General features: G+C 43.2%; 2 protein-coding genes across 2 annotated transcripts; one reads left to right on the top strand and one right to left on the bottom strand.

Moving 5' to 3' along the window:
* Positions 1-8,959, top strand: LOC120727596 (elongation factor 2). Its single transcript, XM_040021962.1, has 14 exons — positions 1-155; positions 1,353-1,567; positions 2,821-3,002; positions 3,086-3,297; positions 3,384-3,562; positions 3,791-3,896; positions 4,121-4,373; positions 4,503-4,698; positions 4,824-4,947; positions 5,122-5,364; positions 6,499-6,852; positions 6,970-7,152; positions 7,294-7,426; positions 8,284-8,959. Exons 1-14 carry the CDS (start codon positions 153-155, stop codon positions 8,475-8,477), a joined length of 2,577 nt encoding a protein of 858 aa, XP_039877896.1. The 5' UTR covers positions 1-152; the 3' UTR covers positions 8,478-8,959.
* Positions 8,960-9,578: 619 nt separating this feature from the next.
* LOC120727598 (BTB/POZ domain-containing protein 2-like) lies at positions 9,579-15,649 on the bottom strand. The gene is made up of 9 exons (XM_040021963.1): positions 15,101-15,649; positions 14,894-15,013; positions 13,547-13,703; positions 13,225-13,330; positions 12,932-13,129; positions 12,626-12,818; positions 12,061-12,148; positions 11,296-11,442; positions 9,579-10,652 (listed from the first exon to the last, which is right to left on the bottom strand). Exons 1-9 carry the CDS (start codon positions 15,619-15,621, stop codon positions 10,491-10,493), a joined length of 1,692 nt encoding a protein of 563 aa, XP_039877897.1. The 5' UTR covers positions 15,622-15,649; the 3' UTR covers positions 9,579-10,490.
* Positions 15,650-16,788: the final 1,139 nt, after the last annotated feature.

Below are 16,788 nucleotides of genomic sequence, written 5' to 3'. Positions count from 1 at the left end.
CAGTCACTGACCGGACACCGCTACACGGCAGCCGCATCAGCAGCAGCAGCAGCAGCAGCGCCTCTCCTGTCACCACCGGGACTGCCTGTCCTCAGAGGCAGCGACTACGGCAATAACCCGTCGCACATAAAGACCCACGACCTGCAGACAACATGGTGAGTGAAACTAGAGCCTTAAATGTATAGATGATGCCTTTAATGTATTTGTAGCAGCGAGGGAAAACACGCTGTCAACTGCTGCACCCAACAACCGTCATGAGCTGTAGGCTCCGACTGCAGCCGCACCGGATCCCGTCAGGTCCGTGAAATGGATGCCGATGCCCGGTGGTGTTATGTGATCGGATAAGGGCTGTGTTTGTGCGCCGTTATAACATGCGCAACAGCCGGCCGATAACGCAGGGCTGTGGCCTCCAGTGCACGGGCCGCTCAGCTCTCACTGTGACGTCCACTGCAAAGCCTTTAATATCACGCTGCTCTGGCATGACCGCAGAAATATCACGTTAATACAGCTGCCCACAGAGGGAAAGCACATGGCCATGGCATGTCTAATGTAATTGTTATCAGCTCTGTTTGTGTGTGGGGGGAAAATGTAGATTTTCATTTGATTAGAAGAGATTGCGTCATTGCTTTTTATTTAAGAAGCGATGGAAACGTGTTATTACATATAGGCAGGCTGCACTACGTCACACTCAGAGAGCTGCACCGCATTTCATCTGAGTGTTTTGCAGCAGTGGGTGATGTAAAAATGAATTATTTTACCAAAAGAGTCTTTGGTTGTGTTCATTTATATATCCAGTGTGATATTTCTGAATTGATGAATACATTTGTTCTGCTAGGAAAGCTTTGAGGGACACTGGACCTTGTTTTCTTCATATTTTTTATTTACAGAGGATTATGGGGATGGTTTTATATAGTCTTAACAACCCACTGCTAGACAAACTGTCATCTTGTCATCTTAGAGGACTGCCCTCTTCATATATTACACATTAAATAGCAAACTTAGTGGTTAACACTCTTTCTGTAGATTTAGTTTAAGGTCTAAAATCAAGAGACCGTGTTTTCTTGAGATTGTGGTACATTGCGTTCACCCCCACTCAGTTGCCACATGGTGAATGGTGACTCAGTAATTCTGGAAATCAGGAGGTAAAGTCTTTAAGCGGTGTCCACTCTCCTTCCTGGGTTCAGTTTCAAACATGTCTTTCTTTTTATAACTCTTCTCGGAGCGGCTGGGGAGAGCTGGTAGTGGACAGAAATAGATGCATATGATGAATAAAATGAGCCTGTGCTAGTTGGAAATGGATGACTGTAGCCCCCTGCTCCCCTCCCCTTCTAAATCTCCAACCCTCCCTCCAGGTGAACTTCACGGTGGATCAGATCCGTGCCATCATGGACAAAAAGTCCAACATCAGAAACATGTCCGTGATCGCACACGTGGATCATGGGAAGTCCACGCTGACCGACTCGCTGGTATCCAAAGCGGGGATCATTGCATCGTCCCGTGCCGGAGAAACCCGCTTCACAGACACACGCAAAGACGAGCAGGAGCGCTGCATCACCATCAAATCTACGTATGTGCTTTGTGTTTGTAGCAGGAACTATTCATAATTTATCCTAACAGTACTGGTTAATTTAAATATTTTTATTACGCGTTCAACCTCCCAAATTCTCGTCATCTGCCTGATCAGATCTGTGTGGGTTTGATATTTCTATACGCTGACATCACACTCAAACTTTAATCAAGTGAGTAAAAATGCAGAGGAGAGACATGGGCGTTGCTTAGGGTTCTAAAATGTGAAGCTAAAATTCAGCATCCTTTCTAATGGCCAGCAGGGGGCGACTTCTTTGGTTCCAAAAGATGTTTGATTGTGAAGAAGTGTAAAAGAAAATGGCAATGCTGCTTCAGGAAACATTTACCTGATGACTTTGTGGCCTCGTTCTCTAAACACAAGTCTTATTTTATACAGTTTGATGTTCCTTTTTTTAAATTATTATCTCACTTTGAGGATAATAAATAATAAAGCACGTAAAGAGTATATTTCAGGTTGCGACTGTCAAGTGTGGCCATCCTTTATATACAGTCTGTGTCATAGACAAATATTGGTTTTTGATTGGTTCTGATTGGAAGCGATCAATACTGTTCTATCTTTGGCAGGAAATATTGGGTACACATAATAACTCATCAATCATACTAAGACCTTGACTCAAAAAGAAGACGTACTTGGCCTTCAGCTGTCAGATCTCCCTGTTTGGTTGTGTTTGTAGGGCATATATGTCCGATAAAAAGAAGGGCTATAGTAAGTACATTACCAAAATAAGAAATATTTGTGCCATACTGAGTTCATTATTGTTATGAAATTGTGTTATGTATTTTAACCTCAAGGTACACATTGTTTCTAAAGGCGGCTGGCTGCGCTGTGTATTTAATTGGAACATACTTGATTGGTTCATAATCACAGCACTTGTTTTATTTGTAAGTTGTTGTTATACTTTATCGACACACGTTAAGTACCATATTTGACTTGCAGAATTGTTTCTCTGTTCCAAATTTAGAGAGGTGTTAAAAAACACTGTTTTAGAGATTTACACATGGATGTTTGTATATAATAAATGCACCAGCAGAGATCACCAAATATTAATTCAAATCTATGCAGTCAGGACACTTAGTAGCAACTGAAAGTCTTTGCTGTCTCTTTTATTAGAGGATGGTCTGACTCATCAGTGTGAGTGCAGTTTTTGAGATTTATTTACATAAATCGTTAAATTTATCAGTGCAGAGTTAACACATCTCAAGGTTTTTCTATGTTCTCTCACTCTCTTTCAGGGCCATCTCCATGTATTATGAGCTTGGAGAGAACGACTTGGCGTTTATCAAGCAGAGCAAAGACGGAAACGGCTTCCTCATCAACCTGATCGATTCCCCGGGTCACGTTGATTTCTCTTCTGAGGTCACCGCTGCCCTTAGAGTAACTGATGGAGCCCTGGTTGTGGTGGACTGTGTCTCAGGTAATTAGACATAAAACACTCGTCCTGTCACTCACATACACACTCGTACGCACTGAGGCTTACCTGTTTGTTTCCACTGACAGGTGTGTGCGTGCAAACCGAGACCGTACTGCGTCAGGCCATCGCTGAGCGCATAAAGCCGGTTCTCATGATGAACAAGATGGACCGGGCCCTGCTTGAGCTGCAGCTGGAGCCAGATGAGCTCTATCAGACCTTCCAGCGTATTGTGGAGAACGTTAACGTCATTATCTCCACCTATGGAGAGGATGAGGGTGGACCCATGGGGAACATTATGGTGAATACATACTTATGCTGGTAAAATACCTTCTAAAACTTTCAATATATGGGTAGTTACAATGAATGCTATCATTTATTCCTCAGATTGACCCTGTTATTGGAACAGTTGGCTTTGGCTCGGGCCTCCACGGATGGGCTTTCACCTTGAAGCAGTTCGCTGAGATGTATGTGGCTAAGTTTGCTGCTAAAGGAGTTGCACAGCTGGGACCAGCAGAGAGGTGCAAGAAAGTGGAGGACATGATGAAGAAACTGTGGGGAGAAAGGTGAGCACGAGTGCACGTACAGTGCCCTCTCTGGTTACAGTGTGGTACATCAGAGGTGCTGCATGCGTTAAGAAGGATGCTTGTACATGGACCACACCCCTTTTTCTGTGTCAATGTTCAGGTGGTGTTTAGTGGTTCTTTAAAATTTAAGCATTAATACAAGACAGTGGGCAGCAAGTGATATTCGGGCAACATATTTTTATATAATAATTTCATTGCATTTTCCAGATATTTCGATCCAAGTGCTGGAAAATTCAGTAAGACCGCCACCGGCCCCGATGGTCAGAAATTACCTCGAACTTTCTGCCAGCTTGTTTTGGATCCCATCTTTAAGGTGAATGTACTAAAGATGCTTTATTTCAGCAAATTGTGTATTTTTTATGTTTCTAACATTGTTAAAAGGTGATTTAAAGCTCTTAAATTTCAGACATTTCAGATCCAGACTCTGACTGGATCCAAACTAAGATGATTAGACTTTAACTAGAGTCTGAAAAGTCACTGCCTTTGATTAATGCCCTAATTTTTTTTTTTTTGTCCTTTTTCTCATTGACCTCTTAGGTGTTTGATGCCATCATGAATTTCAAAAAAGAAGAGACAGCCAAGCTAATTGAAAAGCTGGATGTCAAACTTGACTCAGAGGACAAAGAGAAGGAGGGGAAGCCCCTGCTGAAGGCTGTAATGCGACGCTGGCTCCCTGCCGGAGAGGCCCTGCTCCAGATGATTACCATCCACCTGCCCTCCCCCGTCACTGCGCAGAAATACCGCTGTGAGCTGCTCTACGAAGGGCCCGGAGATGACGAGGCTGCCATGGGTCAGTAGAACACCTTCACGTGATTCAATTCAATTAAAAGTATTTGTATTATTATTAAGTAGCTTTAGAAGAATTATCACTGTTTATTTTGACTGTGGTAAATTCACAACTTCGAAACTCTCTTCTCAGGTATTAAGAACTGTGATCCTAAGGCTCCACTGATGATGTATATTTCCAAGATGGTCCCAACCAGTGACAAGGGTCGTTTCTATGCCTTCGGCCGTGTGTTTTCTGGCTGCGTGTCCACAGGGCTGAAGGTGCGCATCATGGGGCCAAACTTCACCCCTGGCAAGAAGGAAGACCTCTACATCAAACCCATCCAGAGGTGGGCATGTTTATCTACAAACTGTACACAGTACAGGTCCAAGATAGTAGGAAAAGCTCAGAATGTGTGACTCCACTTTCTTCTTTTTGTTACATCCCTCTTATTTTATCACCACGTCAATCTAGGACTATTTTGATGATGGGTCGCTATGTGGAGCCTATTGAAGATGTTCCCTGTGGCAACATCGTGGGTCTTGTTGGAGTAGACCAGTTCCTGGTTAAGACTGGAACTATTACCACCTTTGAACAGGTAGCGTGTCACTTTCCCTTTGTTCTGTATCTACACAGAGTGTGCTCTAGTTTAAAAACCGAGGCATGACAAATGAATCAATAGCTATTAACACGGAGTCATTATTTGGTGTGGCTTCCTGATAAACAAACCTTAAAAGAATCTAGTCTTATCGCTCATCGACTCCATCTTCAGGCCCACAACATGAGAGTGATGAAGTTCAGCGTGAGCCCTGTTGTCCGAGTGGCCGTGGAGGCCAAGAATCCTGCTGACTTGCCCAAGCTAGTGGAGGGCTTGAAGCGTCTGGCTAAGTCAGACCCCATGGTGCAGTGCATCATCGAAGAGTCCGGGGAGCACATCATCGCTGGAGCAGGAGAGCTTCACCTGGAGATCTGCCTGAAGGACTTGGAGGAGGACCACGCCTGCATTCCACTGAAGGTGAGCAAAGGAGTAGAGGTTTACTGGCAAGGTGCAAGACAGGTCACTGATGCAAGGTTAATATTAATAGCTATTACAAGTACTGATTTGTTTACGTCGCATATATGAAAAGCAGCCTCACGACAGACAATCCAAACTATAAACCTGAATACAATTTAAACTGTTGTGTTTAAATAGATGGGTGGTCTGTACCACACAGCAAGCAATAATATTAATCAGGTAACCCATTAAAAAGAAGAGGTCCACTTTAATGACTCGAAGTAGTGGATGAGGCCTAGTGGACTCTGACTGGCTCCAGCTGCCTATCAAATCAATTATTAGGGTAGATGAGTTATTAAAGAAAAATAATCACCCCACTCAGAGTTGTTATAAGTGGAGTAACTCTTCATAAAGGCCAGAACTGTTTTTTGAACCAGGCTATAAATGTGCTTTTTAATGCAGTAAAGTTGACCATTTTAACATGTTAGTCTAAGGCAGGGGTAGGCAATCCAGGCCTCGAGTGCCGATGTACTGCAGGTTTTAGATCGCACTCTCGGTTAAAACACATGAATCAAATGATTAGTTCATTACCAGGCCTCTGGAGAACTTCAAGAAATGCTGAGGAGTCATTTAGCCCTTTAAATCAGCTGTGATGGATCATGGACACATCTAAAACCTCCTCGGCACCAGCACTCGAGGCCTGGAGTTGCCTACCCCTGGTCTAAGGGGATTGGCTAGATGTTGGAGCCAGCCTCAAGTGGCGACTAGAGGAACTGCAGTTTTTGCTACTTTTGCACGAGCTTTGTTTTTCAACCCCTTAGGACTGATTTAATTTTGCCTTTTCTTTCTCTCTCATTCTTGAGACTACATATAATCCAGGTTCACTTTTAATCACAATAAAACTTGTGATTGCAGACATCAATCATAGTTATTTGCTAATTTCATTTAATATTTTTCTTCTGCTTGTGCACAGTTTGACAACCACTCAATTAGGACAAGTAGCTTTCAAATGCTAAACATAAGAGCTTTACATAGCCTTACTGATTATGTGAGGCTAGAATTAGTTAAAATAAAATATATATATACATTTTATTCCCATATTTTTGAAGTATTGCTCATACCATCAATCCTGACCAATTCTTTACCTCTTTGTAGAAATCCGACCCAGTGGTGTCTTACAGAGAGACGGTGACGGAAGAATCCGACCAGCTGTGTCTGTCCAAGTCCCCCAACAAGCACAATCGTCTCTTCATGAAGTCCCGTCCGTTCCCCGACGGCCTGGCTGAAGATATCGAGAAAGGGGATGTCACTGCTCGGCAGGAGCTCAAAGCCCGTGCACGTTACCTTGCTGACAAGTATGAGTGGGAGGTGACAGAAGCCAGGAAGATCTGGTGCTTCGGTCCAGATGGAACCGGGCCCAACCTGCTGATAGACATGACAAAAGGGGTTCAATACCTCAATGAGATCAAGGACAGCGTAGTGGCTGGTTTCCAGTGGGCAACTAAGGAGGTGGGCAGCTAATTAATTCATACTCGTGTTGCATTTTAAATTCTTATTAGACTGTAAAACAGCTAGCTATTTATAACCTTGCGTTCACACACTCCTGTCTCTGTCCTCGCCCTGCAGGGTGCACTGTGTGAGGAGAACATGCGCGCAATTCGCTTTGACATTCATGATGTGACACTGCACGCAGACGCCATTCATCGCGGGGGAGGACAAATTATTCCCACAGCTCGCAGGGTCCTGTATGCCTGCCAGCTCACTGCTCAGCCTCGGCTCATGGAGCCGGTTTATCTTGTGGAGATTCAGGTTGGTGTTTGGACTAGAGTGGGCGCCTGGACATTGCTTGAACACAGGCTTGTAATTTTTTGGAGCTCTTCTATATTCTGAAAGGAAAAACATTTTAGTAACTTTAGTAACTATCTGTGGCTGTGCCTCTTGTCCATGCAGTGCCCAGAGCAGGTTGTCGGTGGGATCTATGGCGTGTTGAACAGGAAACGAGGTCATGTCTTTGAGGAATCCCAAGTGATGGGCACGCCCATGTTTGTGGTGAAAGCCTACCTGCCAGTCAACGAATCCTTTGGTGAGTTTCAGTCGATACTGCTTGCAGTCTTTTGTGGTGGGTTTTAACTCTCAGCTGGAAAGGAGGGCTTAGGTAAAAGAGGGACTGCAGAGGTCTAAAAACTAAAGTGGATCTCTGAAATGTTTGTGAAGATATACACTCACGTGCCTTTTTATCGGGCTCACCGTTTAACAGCTTATTAACACAACTGTCGAATCAACTGATCAGTTGCATGGCAGCGTCTTATCCTCAGGCTTGTAGACATGGTCAAGAAACCAGCTGAAGTTCGAACTGAGCATCAGAATAGGGAAGAAAGGTGATTTAGGTGATTTTGACTGTGGCGTGGTTGTTCGGTCCATATGGAACCACAAGCTGCTGATCTACTGGGATTTTCCTGCATAAGCGTTTGTAGAGTTTACAGAGAATGGTGTGAAAAAGATAAAACATCCAGTTAGGCAACTTAAATAACCACTCATTACAGCCAAGATATGCAGAAAAGCATCTCTGAATGCACAACACATCAGCTGGGCTACAGTAGCAGAAGAGGTGGTGATGATGGTGTAATGGTGTGAGGAATATTTTCTTGGTACACCTTGGATGCCTTAGTACCAACTTAGTATTATTTAAACGCCGCAGCCTTCCTGAGTATTGTTGCTGACCATGTCCATCCCTTTACGGCCACCTCACCCATCTTCAAATCATCTCAGTCTGGTATCTTAAACATGCTTGGTAAACTTGGTAAATGTCTCAACAAACATGTTTAAGACAAATGTAAAGGGCATATCCAGAAACTTCGTTTCAGCTGACTGAGTTGCTGTCTTTGTATATGAAGCTATTCTATTTGAAATAATGCTTTTATCTGTTTTTCTGACCTCCAGGGTTCACAGCTGACCTGCGCAGTAACACTGGAGGCCAGGCCTTCCCCCAGTGCGTATTTGATCACTGGCAGATTCTCCAGGGAGACCCCAGCGACCCTGCCAGCAGGCCCTGCCAAGTTGTCGCTGAAATTAGGAAACGCAAAGGTCTGAAAGAGGGCATACCTGCCCTCGACAACTACTTGGACAAATTGTAACCACTCACCCCGGATTAGAAAATACCAAATCATTCTCTAAACCCTACCCCGTGGGCACTTTCAAATCTTTGCACAGGCTTAAAGGTACATCGCACCAATTGTTTCATCTTTGAGCGCGGAGCAGAAACAAAGCTTAAGCTTTCGTTGTAGGCTAGTGGAAGCAGCGATGCTTTTTTTCATTTCACAGCTACAGTACACCAAGTGCCTAGGGCGAGGGTTTGGGGGAGCAATTGGATCAAAGCAGCTGTATTATCAATTCCTTGTTTCTTCTATTCCTTCACATCGTCCCCCTTCTCCTTCTACGTATCTGCCGGGTTGGGCCTGTACAGTGCACTGTGATACTGCTGCAATAATGCATATTTATATGGATCATGGCCAGATTAAAGCGTGGCAATCACAATAAAAGTGTTATAGAAGTGAAACTCACTGAAATGGACGTTTGTTCAGTGGATGTAATGAATAAAAACAACTCATGATGAAAATGTGACTCCTAAAATGTTGTTTTTGCTCTAGAGGGTTTTTCTGCTGCTTCTCAGATTTTCTCTCTATTTCCTGCCGTCAGTAGCCAAAAATTGTTCACAAATGAATTTCAGTGAATGAAAAATCAGCATTAGTAATCTGCTTGTTTCACCCACCCAGCTTACAGTCTGAGAACCCCTCATCTAGGTAGATACTAGTAGAAATATGCTTATTTGCTTTCTGACTGGATGAGATCAGGTGCCAGGAACCTCTCACAGCTCTGTGGTGAATTTAATTTAAATATATATATTTAAATATATATAAGACATTTCTTTAGGATTAAACCAGAAAAAAAAAATCACATGTATTTGGTCTTAAATGTAAATTTGACAAAAACAATGATCTAATAAAACTCAGATGATTATCAGATAATGAGCAAAACTTTTTTTTTCTCCTTTCTCTGCTTACTTTGAATTTGACTTCAGTAAGTGAGGTTTGGTAGTTAAGAGGATGATATATGTTCTGTCTGTGGTTGCAGGTGAATATTATTTCCTTCAGACTAGGGGAGTCAAATATTTTGCGCTGTGGGTGAAGATTTTCTCCAGTTCTCTCCATTTTGCAGACAAAATACAAGGACGATAATTGTTTTTTCTTCACTCTTTAATCAATGCTCAATTCAAGTTACATATATAATGTTAATAAATGCCACTTTAATATACAACCCTCTCACTTCCATACAGAGACGGGAAAGCTGTTCCACCCACACTTTTTAAAACAAAGCATAAAAGAAACATATCTGAAGAGTTAGTGTGCATCCATACAACAACCAAATTAACATATGCAAGGCCAAGAAGTGCAAGGTTATCTTGGATATAGGCAACTACCAAGCAAGGACACAAGAAATCACAGATTGTACTGTATGTAGAAACCCAAAAAGTAATCATTCTTACCCCTAACCATATTGTTAAGATTAACATGAAGTTTGGTTCAAATTTACCAAGATTTCATAAAGCCTATGAGGTCTGTCAGTATGTGGAAGTTACAGCTAATGTGGGATTCTAGTCTGTACTAAACAGTGATGAGGATCTTTTCTTGGCAAATCTGATAAACTGTACATTCATACAGTTGAGACTCTCCTCTGTGTTAATGCTGTGGAGCACAGAAAGAGGAATCATACAGTTTAAGCCTTTATCAATCCACAGCAGTGACACTGATACTGTGAATAATCTGAGAGGCTTCTCCTTCCCTCTTGTTTCTAAGTGGAGTCGGTTCCAGTCAATTTCAGAGGCTGGTGTCAATATAACACAATGGGATAAAGGAAAGCCACTGAGAAGGAGAAAGACATCTCAAATGACAAGCTTTGACCCATGTAGTGACCTACAACGCTTCCAGGTTGTTTGCCTTCCCATGTTGCCAACAGTTGTGCGCGATATGGAGGGAGCAGTATGAAGTCTGACAGATTAGTCCCCAGTACAGCTGCTGAGGTGCGGCCCTGCGCTCGCTGGTGTCACGGTTGTCACATTTGATGGAAGATTGTTGCAATGTCTGAGGTGACTATGTGTAGAAGATGACCTCGGGAATCTGTCCGTCCTCTACGGAGGTTCCATTGTTGTTGCCTGCTGCGTAGCAGAAGGTGAAACATGTCTTTGTGCCAGTGGATGACGACTCGTGAGTTACCTTTCGCATTCCCTTAGTGCCATAATGAGAGTCTGGACCCTGTAAGACAGAAAATTAAACTCAGTTTTATTCACATACAGTGCCAAATCACAACAACAGGGAATAAAGAAAAGCCCAACAATCAAACAACTCCCTATGAGCAAGCACCTGGCAACAACGGGAAGGAAAAAACTCCCCTTTAACAGGAAGAAACCAGGCTCAGGGAGGGGCAGCCATCTGCCATGACTGGTTGGGGGTGATGGGGAGGGAAAGAGAGGAAAAAACACCAAAGGAGAGAGAGAGCCAGACAGTGATAATAACTAATGATTAAATGATTCAGGGTCAGCCCTAATTATATGCTGTGAAGAGCCAATGAATAGAAGACTGTATGGGAAAAATACGCTTTCTCTTTCTAGTCCGTGTCAGTAGTCTGGTTGCAGCATTTTGGATCAACCACTGAAGACTTTTCAAGGAGTTTCTAGGACAGCCTGATAGTAATGAATTGCAGTTGTCCAGCCTAAAAGTAATAAATGCCATACTGAGCAAATGCAGGAAAGCAGTCCTACATATTTGTTATATACGTACATTGAAGGACATGTCCTGGTCAAAATTAAAAAAATTGAACAAATTAGAAAAATATGCTGAACAATGCAGTACTTATGCTTTCCTGCTTCAGTTATTAAATGTTTTTGACATTACATACCTTGAGTGTGGCACAGGCAGTGTAGTTGACATTGGGTAGGATCTCCACTGGCTCTTTGAACATGACTCTGAAGGTGTTTGCTGAGCCATCACAGCTGAAGCCTGTGTCGTTCTGCCCCAGCACTGTGTTACTGTCTGTGTGAATGATCTGGAAAATGCATATACCACCTCCATTACAACCAGACAGAAAAGCAGGCAGCTTTTCACAATAACTGCTTGTTTACTGTGCTATGAATCAGTTGATGAGGACTTTGCAGTTTTTACCAAATGGTGTGATTTCTTTTCCCGAAGAGAAAACTCCAAGCGGACCAAAATGCATCATTACAAACCACGTGAGACTGTCGGTCTACTTATTGTCTGAGATGCAATTAACAAAAATAAACATGGGAAGAAGATGATGTGCTCTGAACCAATGGATAAAAGTCTCCAACTCCAAGTGAGGCCTCAGTTCATTCTCTGGCTAGCTGCTACAGTTTGTACACTGTGCTGCATCCCAGAATATAAAGCATCCCAGGCTACAAGAAGGCATCTAGCTGAACTTGCAGGGTACACCAGGTAGTTGGGTTGGATTGAGGTTTGATCACATTATCACCACCAAAAACTACCCTGGGGTTCCTTTAGAACCAGTTCAAGGGTTCCTCTTTTTCCAAAGGGTCTCTAAAGGGTGCAGATTTTTTGGGCCATACGTAACTGCGATTATCATATTCACACCAAGGAGGAAAACCAACAAGAATATGTTTAGAGAGAAAGGTTTTAAAGACCATACCTGTATGTTGACTTGATAATCTGTGGGTCCGTGTATTGAGCCATATAGCCCAAAACCAACCACGAATATCCTTCTGTTTACAGAGAACCTGTGAATAACAAAAAAACAAAACTAAAAAAATATATAGAATATAAACATGTTCCTTCTTTAGTTTTCTAGCCAGTACTGCATGTGATTATAGAAAAAGCTCATCAAACTGAGGCCGTACGACCACTGTTAGTATTATTAGTCACATCCAGGCCTCATTTCAATAAACTTCTTATCATTTTTTTCAAAGAACATGGTGAATTTGATTATACTGTCAATGAGGATGTTGAGTTAATGGCAGTGGATGGAAAAAGTAATTTTTTAAAAAGTTTTTTTTTTTAAAATTATGTAGTCTTGACTGATTTTGTATTTTGAAAAATACTTTTTAATAGTATTTTTAATACTTTCACTCATTCACCTTATTAACCTTTTATTGAATTACTTGTCATATTTATACATGACGCCATATTTTCATATTTTACGTTTTTCGTAAAAAGACAGAATCTATAGTTATGGTTTTAAAACGCTCCTGACTCACCGTATGCGGTCACTTGTGCCGCTGTAGCCCCAGCGGCTCTCCACCTGACCAAAACGTGTGATGCTGCACTCCTTTCCGCGGAGGCAGCAGCGAGGGCGGTCAATGAAATCTACGTGTGGCTTCGGGTTGACTGTGAAGTGCAGGAAGAGACTCACCACCTCCCGGTCAGTCAGGATACTGGACTGTGCTGGACCTGGAGGGAAAGGGATGCAACCCGAGGACACACGTCAAAGACTAAATCACAGTGTGTGTTTATAGGAGAGGGAAATGCTTTTTAAAAAACTGATTAAAAATGTTCCCATCAACCTGCAGCAAACTCCTCGATGGTCATGAGAGGGAACCGGATGAGTGTGAGAGCTTTTCCCAGGACTTTACGCTTGTTTTCGGGCGTTGGCTGCAACTGCTGCCTGTGCGCCTCGGCCTCGGCCCAACGAACTGCAGCACTAAACAAACGCACCTCCCTCACTCCCAGAGTATCTCTCTCCAAAACTGCCACCAGTGTGTCTAGAGAAGAAAAGGATGACAAAAAAATATTACACTGTTACTCTGAAATACAAAACTTGGACACAATGGCGCTCACAATAACAAAGACAAATTACCCAGATCTATGTCTGTGAAGCCTTCAGCGGCAAGCGCGTCTCCAGTGTTCTTGTCAATATTTTCCAAGCAGAGGCTGGCAAGCTGTGGCTCATCAAACAACCGTGCCTGAAATTACAAATTATTTTGAATACACAGATAAGTTAAAGGTTTAAGATGACAGCTGCAATCTGCAAGGGTTGTAGCGTAGTTTATGCTTAGACATGTGTAACTTGAAGTTCAATAAAATGGACTAAATCGTTAAGACATGCTCTGCACAGGAATGCTGAAAATACAGTATCGCACTCAAAAGCCAAAAGGTGGAGCCATTTTTCAAAGGCAGACCTGTGTCAGCAGCATGAAAGCATTGTCTGCTCTGAGGTTCTTCTTCAGGAACTCCACACAGTGAGCCTCCAGGGCTGGAACTGCATACTTCTTTGCCGTATAGAGTGTGGTCATCACCGTCTCAGGCCCGATCTGGACTTCATCAGAGTAGAGAAACCTGCAGAAAGATGGCAGATTACACATGTTATTGCATTACAGTTACTGTGCATGTGTATATGCCCTAATATTCAATTACGATTATGAATAGCAGCAGATCAGACACAACATTAACAGCACCTGGCCAATATCTTGCCACCAAACAGCTCTGGCTCACTGCACCTGCCAGCTTACCTTCTTCTAACCTCAACACATTTACTGAATGAGGTCACGTTCCTCCACTGATGCAGTTCTGATGCCTGCTTTAAGCTATTGCCAGTGGGCAGGAGTCTGCACGGCCACTCTGACCAGAATTCAGTGAGCTGCAATGAACCAATCTATCATAACGAGCAACTACAGCAATTTCTAGATTTATGTGTTTTTGCTCCCCCTTGAGCCTTTGGTTATTCATGACCCTGTCACTAACTCACTGCTTAATCTTATGGGTTCCCAGTTCTGCCAAGGCCTGCTGGAGATGCTCCGACCCACTTTTCTAAACTTAGCAAAAAAATTAAGGAAATTTGTGTTTAGTTGATAACTTAATTGTTGTAACAATGTTTCGTGGCAAAATCCTTATACCATTGTTACAACAATTAAGTTATCAACTAAACACAAAAAAGCCTGTTTATTTCCACATTTGTAAGGAAGATGCCTTTGTGGGTTGAGCAGCAGAGGTGAGAGTGTGAATATCAGCCAGTGCAGTTGTGCTGGTCACTCTGGCATGAACAGCATGTCCAGGCTGTTCCCACAAGGGTTTAGTGGGGTTGAGCTCAGGGCTGCAGGCCGGCCATTCAGTCCTCTTTACTTCCAAATTCTGGAGGCAGTCTCTGATAAACCCCACTCTGTGGGAGCAAGTGCGGTCATCTTGGAGGATAGAGTTCAGCCCCAGACCAGATTTGGCAAGTTTTCCATCACTGCAATCCACAAATGCATTTCCCTTACAATCGTGGCACCACTTAAAGGGAAATAAGAAGGCTCCCCAACGGTATAAGACAAAGAAAGAAATCAAACAAACACAGATGTCCTTTCTGTTCTTTCCAAGAAGCCACAATCAGGTGCTGACCGTCCCCCATAGCCTAACATATCCCAATACCTCACAGGTCCCATTGTCAGGTGCCCATCCCTGTCATGGGTTTTAATGTTGTGACTGATCGGTATAAAACCACGCCCACTTTAAGGGGAGCGTCGTGTTAAAGACACTCAGCTCCTTACTTAAGCAAGGCCAGAAAGGCAGCTGGTTCCACATCTGGGAGCTCGATCTCCGTTGACGTGGTCGCCATTCCCCCGTTGAACATGGCATCAAACACTGCGCTGCCCACAGCCAGAACGAACCTGACAGCAGCAGAGACAGAGGCGGGGATAAAGTCGCTTGCAGAGCTGCTTGCAGAGCCTCTTCCCCCCCCCTCTTAATCCTCTTACCTGTGTGCCGGTATCCTTTGAACTCCCATCCCCTTGCCCACTAAAAAATGAACGTCACTGAGGACCTCGTTGTTGAAGAGGAAAGCGAACCTCTCTTTCACGGTGCTCTTCGTTGCCTGCCAGTTGTACACTGGCTCTCGGTACACCAGCACGGAGGCGGCCGCCGGAGTAGCCGTCGGTGCCGCCGCCGGAGAGGCGTTTGACGCCGCGGTGCTTGCCATGTTGGACGCCGGAGAGGCCATTGCTCCGGCTGCCGCAGCACCTGCCGCAACGGGCTGCTGCAGGGAGTTCTGCGCAGTCGGTTGAGTTCCGGTCGAAACACCGTTGCCGTCTCCCCCTCCAGGCCCAAGCTGCGGGTTGGGCCGCCTCGCGGCTCCCTGCGGCCCCCCAGCTGCACCGACCCCTCCGCCGTTGGATGCGGGCATGGAGAAAACACTGTTGCTGGGTTGGCTGTTTCCCAAAGGACCCGGACCAGAGAAACTGAGGCAAGGAGGCCTGCCGCTGTTGTCTCCAGTAGCCATCTTGAACCCAGAGTAGGCGTAAACAACACACTTCCTCTGTTTATTTATTTCTAGCAGGCTCAACAGTCACATCTGCTTTTTGCTTCCCCCTAGCGTTTATCACAAGTACTGCAAGCTATAATCTGCACCAGTGGGTATTTTTATTGTTTGCGTAATACCTCTTTAAACCCCCACCCCACACTTGATTAAAAGCTACTTATTCAATAATCAGCAGTGGAGAACAATGGGAAAAGGCGTTAAAGGCTTTTTACACTCAAGCGTGATACAAGAAACAAAACAGTGCACAACCATGCAACTAAAAGTAGTACAGAAAATGATCTGAAAGAACACAATATTATACTATATTTGTGAGAAGAATGTGGAATATTTTGTAAGTTAATATCGTAGCTGCCCAAGCAATTTATTTCTAAACAAGCCAACAGACAGTAGTGTGCAAAATCCTTGAGCCACACCTTATTTCTTTATATTTTGCTTCCAAGCGGCCAGACTTTCTTGTATGTGTACCTGGCCATTTTCAAAAGAATGCTGAATGTTGAATGAATCTGCAAACAAGGCAAAAGATAACACAGTTTGACAGGCATAAAATAGCATTTTTGCAGTGATTAGGTAATTCCAAAAGAGCTATTAGCTGCAACCTTGGCATATCTGAGCACGGTGTACAGTGTGTCCTTAAAAAAACTGAAGATATAGGACAAGTGGAGGACAAAAGACAAAAGAAGAAGTGTCAGGCTTAAAAACAAATTATATATATATATATATATATATATATATGTATATGTATATGTATATGTATATATATATATATATATGTATATGTATATATATATATGTATATGTATATGTATATATATATGTATATGTATATATATATATATATATATATATATATATATATATATATATATATAAGAGAGAGAGAGAGAAAAAAATATGTGAATAACAGAGAACATGAGAGATGCAAAGGACTGAGGTGCGCCAAATCACAAAAGAACTGGTCCGAAAGGTACCGTTGGGGGTTGATCTAACAGGCACTACCATCTACAGGGAGTGCAGAATTATTAGGCAATTGAGTATTTTGTCCACATCATCCTCTTCATGCATGTTGTCTTACTCCAAGCTGTATAGGCTTGAAAGCCTACTACCAATTAAGCATATTAGGTGATGTGC

This window comes from Simochromis diagramma, unplaced genomic scaffold (assembly GCF_900408965.1).
Source record: "Simochromis diagramma unplaced genomic scaffold, fSimDia1.1 OVJJ01000205.1, whole genome shotgun sequence".
Taxonomy (NCBI): domain Eukaryota; kingdom Metazoa; phylum Chordata; class Actinopteri; order Cichliformes; family Cichlidae; genus Simochromis; species Simochromis diagramma.
Note: the sequence above shows the minus strand (reverse complement) of the source record. Positions and strands in the feature narration are given on the sequence as shown.